This window comes from Pavona decussata, unplaced genomic scaffold, assembly GCF_977016875.1.
Source record: "Pavona decussata unplaced genomic scaffold, jaPavDecu1.1 SCAFFOLD_51, whole genome shotgun sequence".
NCBI lineage: Eukaryota > Metazoa > Cnidaria > Anthozoa > Scleractinia > Agariciidae > Pavona > Pavona decussata.
This window is the reverse complement of record NW_028145473.1, coordinates 921962-937406: the sequence shown is the minus strand read 5'-3', so window position 1 is coordinate 937406 and position 15445 is coordinate 921962. Positions and strand designations below refer to the sequence as shown.

Genomic DNA, 15445 nt, shown 5'->3' with positions numbered 1-15445 from the left:
GGTACATTGTTGTAATTACTAGTAATATTATTTTCCAGGGAGGAGACACACTCTTGACTTAGCAGCATCTGCATTGGCGGGTCTGGCCAGCACAGAGGATTTCACCAAGGTCAGATTACGGAAAACAGCAGGGCCAGATGAGAAGGATGAATTTAGGGGAACTCAACCTACTATGCTGATTCACATCAAAGGTAATTGAAAGAATTAAATAAATAATGAAATTCATGGTGTGATCAGTCGCACATGACTTGTACCATCAAGAAGTTGCTGCACAGTTCTAAACTTGAGACACACATACTGTATACAGGTTTCATTCTCAATCAATCAATCAATCAATCAATCAATCAATCAACCAACCAACCAACCAACCAACCAACCAACCAACCCACCCACCCACCAACCAACCAACCAACCAACCAACCAACCAACCAACCAACCAACCAACCAACCAACCAAGCAAGCAAGCAAGCAAGCATGCAAGCAAGGGTCACACATAATAGTCTGTTATGACTGACAAACCTGTGGCCTTATACTGAGGAATTTCAGATTAAATTGGAATCTGGAAATGTTGGTTTTTGAGAACCTGGAGAAAAAACCTCTTAGAGCAAGGACAAGAACCATCAAGAAACTCAACCCATGTGTTCAAGCAGTTAAAAATACTGTTGGTACATAGAATTTGCACAGGCATGTCAAACCTCACTCTTGCTTCAGAGGACAGGAAGAGGAGAGACACCCTCTCTGACCATGTTCCTTCTAAAACTCTCCCTGACAATATTCCTTTTCAACACCCTCTCTGACCATGTCCCTTTTTTTGACACCCTCTCTGACCATGTTCCTTTTAAACACCCTCCGTGACCATGTCCCTTTTTTGACACCGTCCCTGACAATGTTCCTTTTTAAAACCCTTTGTGTTCCTCCGTGTGTTGTGGTCACCTGTAGCAGACTCCAGTTGTATGAGTGTGTTGATGCACAATGTGTAATTATGTCACTGATGTATTTGTTTTTTTTTTTTGTTTGTTTGTTGGTGTTTTTTTAGGTCGTCGTCATCTGCAAGTGCGCCTTGCTGAACCAAGCATCAAGTCTTTGAATTCTGGGGACTGTTTTGCTCTGGTGACAGAGAAAGATCTTTTCAGTTGGATTGGGAAGGACTGCAATCCTTATGAGAAGGCTAAGGTTTGTCAACTCTTAGTTGATGATTGTGTTCATGCTTACCACTTGTTTGTTTTAGAATACTTGAAAGGAGAACATTGTTTGTCCATGTGCGTTACTGCAGTCAAAGACTTTCTTATGGTCATCATTTGACATTTTTCATGTATGTTGGCATGGCTTTTAACCCCATTAGGGCCACAGGTCATTCTGGATTTGATTACTAACAAGCAATTTTACTGGTTACTTGTAACCAAAAAGAACTTTGGCACCAGTTATTGGCTTCTCTAGCTAGCGAGTTCTGTAAAGCATCGGTCTAAATAGTGACCAACAGTTTACAAGTTTGAACATCAACTAACCAATTAATTAGCTACTTCCTCTTGTTTTGGATCATTAAAGTGTAAATAAAATTAATTTTGAAATTCATTTCTATTAGTTAGAGGAAACAGGGAAGCAGTCACATTTACCAAAATTAACTAATTAAGGCAACTAAAGTTATTGTTTTCTTAATTTTACATTGCATTTACATGTAGTTAATAGCTAAAATGTGAAAGCAGCCATTTTGTCAAGGTTACAGTGTAGGTTATCATTCAAGGGAAAACCTAACACACATAGAAAAATTAATGCTTGGAGTATCCCTACAGCGGATTAAAGGATCAGCCTCAAAGACCCACCAGTGGGATGTCCAGTCTGTTTTATTTTACACACTCGGAAGCTATCTGTATGAATTGTTTTTCTCTTGACAGGTGACAGAAATTGTCTCCAAGATCAAAGCAAAATCTGAGCTGGACTGCAAAGCAAGAGACATTGTGACGATAGAAGATGGGGATCTGGATTATGGTGCTGCCTTGGAAAAATTTTTGAACATTCTTAAGGGGGAACCAGGCAGCAACAAGATAAGAGGTAACTTGCCAAAGTCTTATCAGGGGTAGTCACTGTTAGTATTGTGATGTTTTTAAGTAGGTTATGCTGGTTCCAAATGTGACACTCCTAATTCTGAACAGAAACCCAACTAGCCTTATAATTATTAGTCCTTCAAGCTTATGATCTGGAAGGTCTTGTTATCAGAGAGGTTTATCATTACAGGGTATTTTTCACTTTTTTCAAAATGGGTTGTAGTTGCAAATGATTCCATTACTAGTAATAACATTATTAATAATGTCTTGTCGCTTTAATTGCTTTGGTGTCCATTTTGACAGATTGTACCGGTATTTTTATTATTAAAGTGCGTGCGAAGAAAGTTCTGCTGACTTATTATTTTAAGACACCAATTTTTAATAAAAAATAATTGAGTTAGTCATGGTTAACTTTTACCAATGTTTCAAAGAGATATCCCATAAGACGGTGCAAATTGTGAAATAATTAATTTTGTGACATGGAATATGAAAAAAAAAAAATTTCATATTTCATGTCACAAAATTGTCCAACAGCATAGTGTTAAGCCTGGTCATCTTTTCTTGACTGTTTTAGATGCCCAATCAATGCCTAAAGACGAAGAGTATGAGAAAGGGTGTGTAAAGGGAAACATGGTGTACAAAATTCATTGGACAGATCCTCCAACTCTGATGCCGGTTGAAAGCATGTGTGGGCACATTCCTCAAGTTTCTATTCTGGACACCAAAGAGGTGATTTATCATACTTGTTTATCAATAGACCATTTCGGAGTTGCTTTGAACCTCATTATGAAAGCGAGGCTAAGTGCAAACTTAAGGTTTTGTCATGAAAATTAGTTTTCATTCATATGCAAACAAAACTAATTTTCTTATGAATCATTTTGCGCTTACATGTAGCCTGACTTTCATAGTGACGTTCACAGCAACTCGGAAATGGCCTATTGTTCTTCTTTTTCTGGACAATCTTAGCACTGTTGTTTTGGTTAATTATGCAGATTTGTTGAAGGTGAACCATGCATTTAAAAATTGGTTGGGTTTGACAATGAGAAAGCTTGAAAAATTAAATTAACAGCTTTAAACAGCTAACCTTAACAATTCATGTGCTTATTTTTGGAAAGGCTTATTATTGGAAGGATTTTAACATGTCTGAGATTTGTTGGGGGTAGACAGGGTACGTAGACTCATGTTCTACTTTTGAAGCCCCATGTTTTTAACAAAACGGGTTATTACTTTACAATAGATTATTCCCCAATTAATGCTCACAATTCTGACCTTTTGTCCCTGCAGGTCCTTATATTTGACTTTGGATCAGAACTGTATGTCTGGAATGGCCAGCAATCACTGTCTGGCCAGAGAAAATCAGCCTTTGCACTGGCCAAGCAGCTGTACGAAGAGCCATTTAAACCTCATGGAATCTATGATCCTATTTTTCCGTATGGAAAAACTGAAAACTGCAATGTTGAAGTTGACAACAAAATTTCATCACAGAGGCCTTCGTGGACGCTATTTGCAAGACTTCATGAAAAAGCTGAGACAATCCTGTTCCGTGAGAAGTTTCTAGATTGGCCTGATCCGACCAAGATAATCAGAATGAAGGGACATCCTAGTATGCTTGAATTGGCTGCTCAGGAAAAGGTGCAGTTAATGCGTGCCTTACTAAAACAACCCATTAGCCTTCATTTCAATGATAACACTTCAAGGTTTCATCCACAGAATCAAAAGTTTGAGCAAAATCATTGCACAGCAAAATAAACATTGCCAGAAGAAAGTAAATGTACTCCTCAGTAGCTTTCATGTAAATGGTTGCTCTAAGCAATTGTCATTTTCAAAAGTATATTTATTTATGAAAATAATCAAAGTTATGAATTGCCGCTCACTGGGAGTGAAGGCTGGGGGGGGGGGGGGGAGGGTTCACCCTTCAAACTGCGTTAGTGACAAGCATTTAATTCTCCTTAGAACGCCTTAGACACCACTGTACTACTTGATAAAGAGAATAAAGGAATGACCTTCTCAAACTAATTAATAATTCATTACAAGAACACAAAGGAGACACTACATGTACCTTGAAGGTGGTTTGGAAATGCTTTTAAATTATCATAAAATTAAGTAAACTTTGCTTTGATTTTTTCCAAGAATTATTAAATGGTTTGAGAAGCTATACTAAACACTCAGAAGAATGTTTCATCCAATTTCCAAACAACTCAACTCAGGTGCACCTTGTTTTTTTTCAACCTACTTCTTGGTGTTTGGAAATCGGATGAAACACTTTTCCTCGTGTTTGATTTATTACATGAAAGGTCAAATGTCTCAATGTTTAAACCGTTCACCAAAAAATAGCACCGAGAAATACATTGTACAGTACATGACTTGTATGTGGGGACAGTGAGGAGAATAATTACATGTATGTTTGTTGGTATTGGTGCTTAAAGGGGAGATGTCGTGAGGTTTTTTACCTCTTTTGTTAAAAATTGTGAAATAAGACCTTCACTTAGTGACAAAATAATTCCAGAACAACAAGAGGAAAGAAATCAACTCAGTTCTTGAAAGGAACAACTTGTAATCTGTTCTAGCACATTTTGGTAACAAAATGCAAGAACTTGAAAAACGTTAGCTTAACATTTTTCAAGTTTCAATCCATACCGGTCTACTCTGTCTTTGGCCAGAGGCACTAATCGACAGTTTTATTGCACTGGGGTGATAATTTATAACAAAACTAGACAATTCTGTTTTGTTTCTGTTGACGTTGACAGACAAATATTTTTGGGTTTTGAAATGACATCAAATTCACGTGATACTTCCCCTATTAGAGCGTTGACATCCTGGACATCATAATTATGTACATAGTCAACGGCATCCTTTCTTAGCATGACAATTTTCTGTTCCCTACCATAGACAGGAGAGGGTTTAAACGTGTTTGTTGCCAGGAATATGAATGTCACGCGAGTTGTTGTTTGTTTCCAGCCTCCCCCAGTGGAATTGAAGCCCTATGATCCCAAGAGCATGTTGAAAGCCCCACCGTCTCTAGAGTGTCAATCCTTTGAAGGGGTGAATGTTGGACGTGGCAAAGGTGTGCCAACAGTTTGGGTTGGAGATATCTACAAAGAAGGAAACCTGGTCACAACTGTTGGCTTGACAGTGTGGCACATCAATGAATACAGGCATTTTGAGTTGCCTGCTGCAAATCATGGACATTTTCATTCAGGTATACAGATCTGTTATCTCTTGATGGCAGCTTGAGGTACAAAAGTCATCCACTGGTGAGCTCTAGAATTGCTAATTCAAGATGACCAGTGGAAAGTGCCAATCGTGTTGTTTGGTGTTAGAAAAGTGGTCAGAATGTCATAAATTGCTAGGATTTTTCTAACAATGAAATTATGGTCTTGTGAGCGTCTTTGAAGACATAACTAAACGTGAATTTGTTTCATTTATGTCCAGTTTCATTGATAAATCATACAAAAAAAAAATGTGGTCAAATAACCATAAGCAGTTGCAAAAAGAAAGCATGAAAAATAAAAATTCTATCTTGAATGGGATTCAAACCCATGATCTCTGTGATACTGTTGCTGTGCTGTACCAACTGAGTTGTCAAGGCAACTAGAATGTAGAAGCTGCATGGCATTTTCTGAATGTGAAATATACCCTTAGAGGTGATGAGATGAAAGTGAAACATCACATGAAATTCACTTAATATTTAAAAGGGCTACACTGTAATGAACTGGTGGTGTTTATGTACATGTATTGTATCACCCTCAAAAGTTTTTGTTTCATTCTTGCAGGGGAAGGCTATGTCATCAGGTGGGCATACTTTGTACTTGCTGACAGAATTGTCAAAGACCGGAAGTCACGTTGTCGCTCCACTGTGGCGGGTCGTGTGCGCTGTGCTTACTTTTTCTGGCAAGGAAATGATTGTTCTGTGAATGAGAAAGGAGCTGCTGCCATCATGGCTGTGGAGCTTGATGAAGAGAAAGGGCCACAGGTAGGGTAACACTTAGCCTCCGATGCAGATATTCTTTGGCTTGTCACGTACGTCAGGCAATCCTTGTGGGGAGCATTGTGTGATGTTACGAGTCTAAGAACGTCTGTGTAGGAGGCTCGGGGTACTTACCATTTAAATGGAAAACCCGGAAATTCCAGTTGGAAAATCAAATGGTATGCATCATTCCATTTGGAGTACTCTTGAAATTATGGGCTTCTGGTCAAAGTGATGCAGTTTTATTACTCCTTTTGGGATTTGCAGCTGATATTCATACATTTTGCATGTTATCCATCTGCTAAATCATTTCGTATTTATGCCAAAAATTTTCATGTGGGTGGTTTGCGTAAAATAATGGTAGCACCCTAGGTATCACTTGGCCTTTTGCGTGCATTTCTGTGTGATCAAGTATGGAACAAGGTTCACCACGGTTGCAGTGACAATATAACTACCGGTACATGGTATCCTAGGGTGGTGCAGGGGAATAGCCACCCTGAATTTAGATTTTGCGCTTACATGCCATTTTCTTCAACGTCGAAAATTGAACTTTACAAATTAAAGTGTATAATTATCATTAGTAATGAAAACAGTGTTTCAGTTACTTGTACACTCTGTATATGGAACTTGAACCTGATTTGCAAAATACTTTTCAACGGTTGTTTCTGATATTTCCAATCAAAGAGGGACTGCAGCACTCTCAGTCTACAGCAATTTTTTGTAACATTTTATTGACCACAGAAAGGTACAACAAAATACATTAGCACAAAATTACATTAATTAAAACTTATTACGTACAAGCACTAAATAATTGAATTGAAGAATGACGTAAATTGACGCTATCAAGAGAATAAAGAAAACGTAACATTCCAACACTCCACAAGGAGGAATAGCAGTGGGATTTTATAAATGGCGTGGGAGTGGCATATCAAGTCAGCAGCCTGCTCTATGGCCTGCCAACCTATCAGCTTCATAAGCTGCAGAGAGTCCAAAATGCTGCTGCTAGGTTTATTTTCCAGAAATCTTAATACTGCCATGTAAGTCCACTGTTGTTTAATCTGCACTGACTGCCGGTTAAATTTCGAATTGACTTTAAGATATTATTGCTGACGTATAAGGCTATCAATGGCTTAGCGCCTTTTTATCTAAAGGAACTTATTAATGTTAAAGAACCATGTAAATACAAGTTACGCTCCGACTGTGATGGACTGCTACTTAACACTGTGAAATTCAAGACCTTAACAACGTTAGGAGATCGATCTTTTGCTGTGGCTGCTCCTAAACTATGGAATTTACTGCCCTATGCGATCAGGAGTAGCCCGTCTGTAGCATCTTTTAAACAGACACTCAAGACATTTTTATTTCAGAAAGCTTTTTTATAATTTTATATAGTTTCTAGTTTTACGTTTTTAAGCGCTGATGAAAATAGTCTTATTGATATCGGCGCTATATAAGTTTTATTATTATTATTATTATTATATCATACAAAATATGCATATGTTTAACAAATTGACGGCAGTTTTTTATGGTGGAACCACGAGCCGCAACGAGTGGTTTCACTACCAAGTTTTGTGCATTTTATGGCGTCATTTTATGGTCTGTAAGAGTATAGACCATAGAAAACTGCCATCGATTTGTTTTTTGCAATAACATGGAAAAAGTACGAGTGGAATTGGCTTTATTTTTCGTTAAGAAAGCGCGCGCGTTACATCTGACATCATTTTTATTGTCTGTAATATTATAGACAATGGCTACGAGCCAATCAGTGTGCAGGAATTTTGTCAGTTATTGTGAAAAGCAAAATCTTCCTGTAGTATGGTTAACTGAAAAAGACTACATGTATCTTCAACTCAGAATTTGTCTTTACATTTATAAATTTGCATTTACCTCTGTTTGTAGGTAAGGGTGGTGCAAGGAAAGGAAAACCCAGTCTTTCTGAATCTTTTCAAAGGAGGAATGATCATTCACAGTGGCAGGTACAGGACTGTTTAGAGCATAATGCTTCCTGTCAGCGTTTTGCTTGAAATTAATAAGTACAGCATGAGTTTTCGTTTTGAATGTACGATGTTTACTTTATTCTGGAGCACATAAAATTTTTCACGTGCCTTCAACAGCACGAAATTTTTGACAGTGCAACAGGTGTGCGTGCATGCACAGTTGACTGCAGTTCTCTATGGTCTATACTCTTATGGACTATAAAATGACGTCTTAAAATGTTCAAAACTCAAGTGGAACAACGTGTCGCAGGCGAGTTGTTTCACTGCCAAGTTTTGAGTGTTTTTATAGCGTCATTTTATGGTCTGTAAGAGTAAAGACCCTAGAAAACTCCCGTCGGTTTGTTTTTTACAATAACATGGAAAAGCACGAGCAGAATTTGCCTTATTTTCTGTTAACAAAAGCGCGCATGTTACATCTGAAGTCATTAGCATGCAGGAATTCTGACAGTTTAAAATAGCTTTTGAACATGGTGCCCATTCCAACCTTTTTGCCTTTGTATTGTGGCGAACCTAGCCTCTCTACAAAAAAATTAAATTTGTTTATCATGTGCAGCGGACATACATGTAACAACAATTGTAATGAGGTGTCCTTTTTGCGTAGTTGTCTGTGAAAATGATTTTTTAGTTGCTGCTTTGTTTAGCTTGAGATTGAAAATGTGTTTACCAGTTTGAAAATGTATGTTGGAATGGCATGAACACCATGCACATTCACCCGAATGGGTCACGGCATACTTCTCAAGAAGTATGAAGAGAGGAAACGCAAATAATACACGATTCACTGATGGTCAAGTAAAGGTTGTAACTTCTGCCTTGGAAAGGGGCATTACTGGGTCCCTCACTTTTGTTGCACCTTGCTTTGAACATTGCATGATGTACGAGAAATGCATCGAAGAAAGAATCCACCACGGCAATATGTCACTGCATGTTCGTTTTGTTCATTTGCATGTTCATGTTTGCATTTCAACAACAACGAGTTACTGCATGGTCAGTCTATTCACATGCACGTCTTCCTTTCAACAACATTAAGTTACTGCATGTCAGTTTATTCATATGCATGCCTTCCTTTCAACAACATTGAGATACTGCATGATCAGTTTATTCACAAGCACGCCTTCCTTTCAACGAGTTACTGCATGATCAGTTTATTCACATGCATGCTTTCATTTTAACATCGAGTTTTGCATGATCAGTAAATATGCATTTCCTTGCCGTCATTTCATGAATCACCAACAATGACCGTTTTTCGTGTTTACCCCTGCAACCTCCACCTTTAAACTGACAACTGGTTTAAATTTTTCTTTAAAAGCATGTTATTATTCTAACCTTGAAAAAGAGATGATGTAACTAGTGGAACACTGTAGTCCGCCCCGGCCCTGCATGTACACTTAAATATACTAACCTTGTAAACATCATTACGGCAAAGGATTGTTTTAAGCAGGTTTCCCAGGTCCCTGCATGTACATTTTAATGTTCACATTAATTCTCTTATTAACAGCGTACCCAAGTGCTGGTTTGACCCAGAAAAGTAAGTTTCATTTGGTTTTGTAGCTTCCTTTCTCTTTGGGTAATCTGGTAAAAAGCTACTTCTGTTTAGTAGTATTGCAATGCAATACGGTGCAATTTAGAACGAATGCAGACTTTCCAGTGTATGTAAATATAAACAAAATATAAATATGAGTAAATTAATGACTAATATTAAGTTTCAGCTTAATTTGAAGAAAGATTTCGTGAGCTAAACCGATGACAACAATAACACTGTGAAAAATTGTGTTGCTTTACGTGGGTTGTCTTATGGGCATCTTGCTCCCTTAATTTTTGGTCAAATGTACAGTAATTTATGTTAAAGGTATGAAGACAAGGTACATACCATTAACCAGGCAGGTAAACTGTATCCCAAGTCGATGAAGTGTAGAAATTCTAATTCTACCAAAAAAAGAAACAAAAAAAACGCACGCACATTTGAGTCACAAGAAAGCCCAACCGCCATATAAAGGAAAACTAGTTTGCGTCTTTACAAACCCTTAAATTTTGATTGGCCTGTTCAAACAGACTGCGTCAGAAATCTTTTAGAATGCTCAAAAAGTCAATGTGTCATCGAACTCTATTGACACATTGTTTTTCTTTTAAAATAGTGGCATTGGTAGCATTGGGAAATGAAGTTAATTAAGTAGGAAACATTTTGCTTCGAATGTTACTTATCGTGAAGGAACCAGTTGGTGATTTGGTGAAAAAAAAAATTAAAATGTTTTAATTATTCTATAACATACCGGAGGTCAATTTTGTTGCTGTTATTTCTGCCTTTCAATTACACAAATTCTGAAAAAAAATATTATATTTTATATTGCCAGCTTCGTTCCTGGCATGTTAAACTTAATGTAATTAATAATAAGAGATCAATACGGACATGATCCCCTAAACCATTTGTAGTCATCAAAGATAGTGACAATATCATTTTATTGTTTAACAAATATTCAGTTAATCGGTAAACGACTACCTTGAATTCATAATATAAATGTTTCTCTAAAACATGAAATAATAAATTTTGTAAAGTTGCGAAATAATATATCCAACGTTTATTCATTACTCTACGCACTGTCGTTTACATTTTCACCAACACAGCACTTCTCGCAGAATTGTACTTACATCCCCCTACAAGACCTGATAATTTAGAGCTTATGCAACAGGGTGTTTTATAGAGGGAAAGTTTGAAAAAATGGTCTTGTGTTACCTCAGCGTGGCAGCAAACTCGCTGCCTACTCGATCTTGGATTGTACCTTGTTCCCTCTTGTGACTTCTTGAGGATGGTATTGGTACCTCCTGATGCAGTGGTATTTTTGCTTGGTTTATGACTGCGGGGAACGCAGATTTTAGAAAGAGGTATTGAAATCCAAAATGAAACTTTGCGGTAACTACGCATTTTTTCATTGTGTCTAAAAGATTCATTTTAACACTTCAAGGCCAGTAGAGATCAGCATCTGATTTACCCTAGGATTGAAACAAATTCTCCCAAATAGTGCCATAAGAAATAAGGGTGGGCAGTGAGGAGAATATACATGTTGATACATGTATGACCTTTCTCGTTTGGCAGTCACAGATACTTTACCTTTACCATTCTCTAGCCCTCGCTGTCTTGTTGCATATGTTCATCAAGTAGTTACTACAAGGGGTGACTAATGAGTGGTCCTCCAATTAAAAGCGTGTTTTGTATTTTACTTATTAGGAAAAATCCTGTAGATGAGAGTACAGCCACTTTTTCAGGTAGGTCCAGATTGCCATTTCCGCACTAAGTTATGTTTTGCATTGTACAATCTAGGGTACACGTGCTCTCTCGTTTTGTTGCTATATTTCTCCTTTACCTAAGATCATATTAAATGTCAGCATTTTTTCCTGTTATAAACTGCCCCTTAAGTAAAGGCGCTGTTTCACTAGACAGTTTTGTTTGCAACTTGTTTTCCTAGCTTTTGCGCAAACCTCTCCTACTTCCTTTGCTTCACGCTGAAGCAAAGGGAAAGGAGACGTTTCTACGCAGGCTTCAGTTTCCCCTTCTTCCAAGCTAAATTCTGATGCACTATGGCTATCCGGTGAAGGAAACACGCACATACATGAACCTACCTTGAGCTGGTCTCCTGGTCAGACGCTCTTGAGGCTTGTTCATGACAGTCCCAGGAGGCTAACCTTGAGTTTACTACTGAGTAACCTGCGAGAAAAGGAAAGCATTATTGAGTGCGCTTTGTCAAAACTCTCTAGTCTATCTCACATCCCTCTGCTCAAGTTCACTAGCTAAACTTATCTTTACCTTCGTTCCGTGTAAAACAGAATTATGGAAGTTCTTTCATGAGTATCACTTGTTTTGTAGATACCTCAGCAATTTAATACTGAGCTTTTTATTTTCTAGATACTTCTACAACTCGTTTGTACGTAATTCGTAATGAAGAGCCAGAAGAAGCCTGCTTGAATCAGGTCAAGGCAAGGTACGTTTTGTAGTGAGGTTTTCAGTACTTGGGAAACTGCCTTTAAATAGTTAAGTTTTGGTACTTGATTTTGCGAAGCTTCTCAATTAAGGACGGTTCCTACTATTGTTACTGCGCATACGTTCTGCGCATCGCGAGATACTCGCGTTTCTTATGGGTGGTGCCTACTAATACAGGGATATTATTGCGCGGTTTAAAACTATACGGAGAAAGCAGAACTTAGCAAATGCTTTTGGTATCTCAAAAGAAAATTGGGGGTAACCATGCATTTTTCAGAGATAATTAAACTTCAATTTAGGAAAAAATCCCGTACATTGCTTTATATTTTGGCGCTTTTTAGAGATATTATTGCTTAATTATCTCCGAAAAATGCGTGGTTACCGCCAGTTTTCTTTTTGGATTTTAATAGGCCTTGCTAAAATCTGCTTTTCCCGCATAGTCATAAACCGCACAAAAATACTTCGGTATTAGTAGGCACCGTCCTTAAGCGCAAGAAAACAAGGGTTAACATGTAGTGACATTATTGATGATAACTTAAGTTACGTTCAGACCTTGAATCTGCAACACAGCTAACGAGTAGAGAAGGATGCAATGAATGTTGCTCCACAAGCAGTAATGCCACAAATGATGGATCAGAGAATTTAATCTGCACTGTATGTTGCAGTGCTAACGTGAACCCAGATACTGTAGATCATTATTTTTGTAACTCTGTATTGTCCAAATTGAGAACCTGTACTAAAGAATGCGATGTTATACTTCCTGTAAAGGCCGATGAGCTTCATGAATCTCAACCTGGTGACTGAAATCGTTTTCTTTGCGTTAAGTTTTGCCTCGTCAGTTTATTTAAAAAACAAAGACAGTTTTTGGTGTGTTTATATATTTTTTACTTTATCTTTATTTAATCACGGAGAATTCATCAGCGACAACTAATAGACCATTTCCGAGTTGCTTTGAACCTGAATATGAAAGCGAGGCTAGGTGCAAAGTTTTTGTTACGAAAATTAGTTTTCATTCATATGCAAACAAGACTTATTTTCATCTGAAAAGTTTTGCACTTAGCCTCGCTTTCATAGTGAGGTTCACAGCAACTCGGAAATGGCCTATTAAATCATTACAAAGATAATAATTCACTAGTAAACGATGTAGATATAAAAATTAGTAAAAAGCCGCTTTCCACGAATGCAGTCCCTTAGAGTACTTATTTGTATGCACGCTTGAATTTCTCAAGGGACTCTGCTTGCCTTGCGTCACATGGAAGGCTGTTCCATAGAATGGCGCCACTGTAACTAAAGCTATTTTTGTAATAGTTTGTGCGCGGTAATGGAACGTTGAGTTTATCGTTTGAGTCCCTTACGTCTGATGCCATAACTGTTATATTCTCTTTTCAGCTCTTATTCTCTGCGATCACGCACCAGTTTTGTACTCGTGGTGCGGAAGGAGGCTTATGTCTACTTGTGGCATGGCTGCAAGTCAAGTTCTGATTCTCGTAAAACAGCTAAAGTAGCAGCCGAGAAAGTTCAGGAAAGGTACCTATTCAGCATGTTTATAGTAGTTGTAAACATTAACAGATGTGGAATAAACGTGATGTTGTTTATTTTAAGCCCGGTGAATGAATGAGAATGACGTATTATTCAGAGTGAGTAACACAGGCATACTCGGAAAAACGAAATCCGAGTGCTCCTATTAGGAGTAGCAAACATCCTGCATACTTGCTAGGATTTGAATGTCAATGTGTGGCACTCGGATTTCCTTTTTCCGAGTTTGCCGATGTTACTTACTGAATAATACATTCCCATTATCAGATGTGATTACACTGATCTCACGTCTGTGTTCTCTGGGAAACCAAAAAATCGTCACACCAAACAAGATAACCTTGCGAAGATAGAAATGGAAGTGTAAAGGTCGATTGGGGTGGTACAACTTTTGCTCACGACTGTCGCATGCAATTTCTGGAGCGCGCTCTGCTCGCGTCATGCAAAACATCGCACACAACTCTCGTCACTCAACATATCCTATACCTACAATTACCGTAGGATTTTAAAACATGTTTTAAGATCCTACGACATTTTTTGTGACGTACACGACAGTCGTAAGCTAGTTGTAGGGTTGATTTACACGAAACAATTCTTGTCGTAGGCCTGTCGTAAGCTTGTCGCATGCGACAAAGTCGTACTGTGTAAATCGCCCTTAACAAATATTTCCACCCGTAAACTAAGGCAAGACAGCTATTCGATACAGGGTCATAAGCAAATTACTTGAGAAAACTGGGCACATCTTACATTTTACAGAGGCTTTGTTTGTCTGGTCCAAAATCCTTGAACAGTTTGACATCTCACTGTATGGACCCATTTATAGATAGGTAATACAAACTGTGACGTCAATGCCCAAGCAGTTCCCATCGTTAGACCCCAAAACATAATCCCATATGCCAGCCGCCTTGTTGAGGAAGAGCTTAATTACATTTTCAACAGCAGCAAAAAAGCACAATACTTTAGTTCAGTAACACTTCATCAAATAGAGTTTTGTTTATAGTGTTTTCCGTTACATGTAGCGTTGAATTGCATTAGATATATCCTTAACATTACCCACCTTGACTCTGGTCAATGTTTCTATTTGCAGGAAAAGTGTTGAGTGCAACATGGCAGGATTGTCAGAGATACATTTGACTGAGGTCGAGGAAGGGAATGAACCAGATGAGTTCTGGAAGGCAATTGGAGGGAAGAAGTACTACTGTAGTCTGGCGCATGGTAATTATTTTACTAAGTGGATTCAGTAACACTTACTTAAGGTTCAAACCTTTTTGTACAGAATGAGTATTTTACCACACCTAAAACTATACAGAAATGAATATACATATTACAGATTTGCATGCAGGGGATAAAAGAAAGAACAATAGTAACAATACTAAAGAAAAAAAAGTGCACTAGCATTTCACAGCAGGCTTCGTTTTTTTAAACTCCTACCACTTGGCTTCTAGGATTTTATTCGAGGGCGGCAGCTTAAGGAATAGCTTTTGGTTCGAGTTCGTGAATGAAAAGTTCAGTATAATGTGAGTTTAGGCTGTCGAGTTTCTTGTAAATGTTTTGTGAGATAAACATATTTGGCCAGTCATGAAATGGGGAATGGCAAAAAATTATTTAGCTTATTAATACATATAACTAATCTTCTCCAGATCCATCTAAGCACAACTATCAGCCACGTCTTTTTGAGCTGAGTAGTGCCACGGGAAAGTTTACTGCCAGTGAAGTGTTGTGCCCGTCACGATCAGAACCAAAGCTGTGTCCATTTCCATTCATTCAAGAAGATCTTTATACAGCCAAACAACCAGGTATGACCTAGTTATTTCCTAGGGAAATGAAAAGCACTGGGGCATTTGGAAACATATTTTGAAACCAAATAGCAATTGAGTGCTGCACTGTGGAGTACTACAACAAAAACATATTGGTTGATGATATTTATATTTATATC

General features: G+C 37.9%; 1 protein-coding gene across 5 annotated transcripts in view; it reads left to right on the top strand.

Moving 5' to 3' along the window:
• LOC146480985 (uncharacterized) overlaps window positions 1-15445 on the top strand; it is a 37784-nt gene that overhangs the window by 15610 nt on the left and 6729 nt on the right. For 4 of the 5 annotated variants that reach the window (XM_085108661.1, XM_085108658.1, XM_085108660.1 and 1 more), the window contains exons 6-19: window positions 39-191; window positions 1037-1173; window positions 1893-2049; window positions 2617-2771; window positions 3327-3674; window positions 5001-5241; window positions 5816-6015; window positions 7909-7985; window positions 9502-9531; window positions 11227-11264; window positions 11902-11977; window positions 13366-13503; window positions 14597-14724; window positions 15150-15305. In XM_085108661.1, coding sequence (XP_084964787.1) covers window positions 39-191; window positions 1037-1173; window positions 1893-2049; window positions 2617-2771; window positions 3327-3674; window positions 5001-5241; window positions 5816-6015; window positions 7909-7985; window positions 9502-9531; window positions 11227-11264; window positions 11902-11977; window positions 13366-13503; window positions 14597-14724; window positions 15150-15305 — 2034 coding nt within the window. The remainder of the gene's footprint in view (window positions 1-38; window positions 192-1036; window positions 1174-1892; window positions 2050-2616; window positions 2772-3326; window positions 3675-5000; window positions 5242-5815; window positions 6016-7908; window positions 7986-9501; window positions 9532-11226; window positions 11265-11901; window positions 11978-13365; window positions 13504-14596; window positions 14725-15149; window positions 15306-15445) is intronic. The other variant, XM_085108659.1, reaches the window with a different exon arrangement.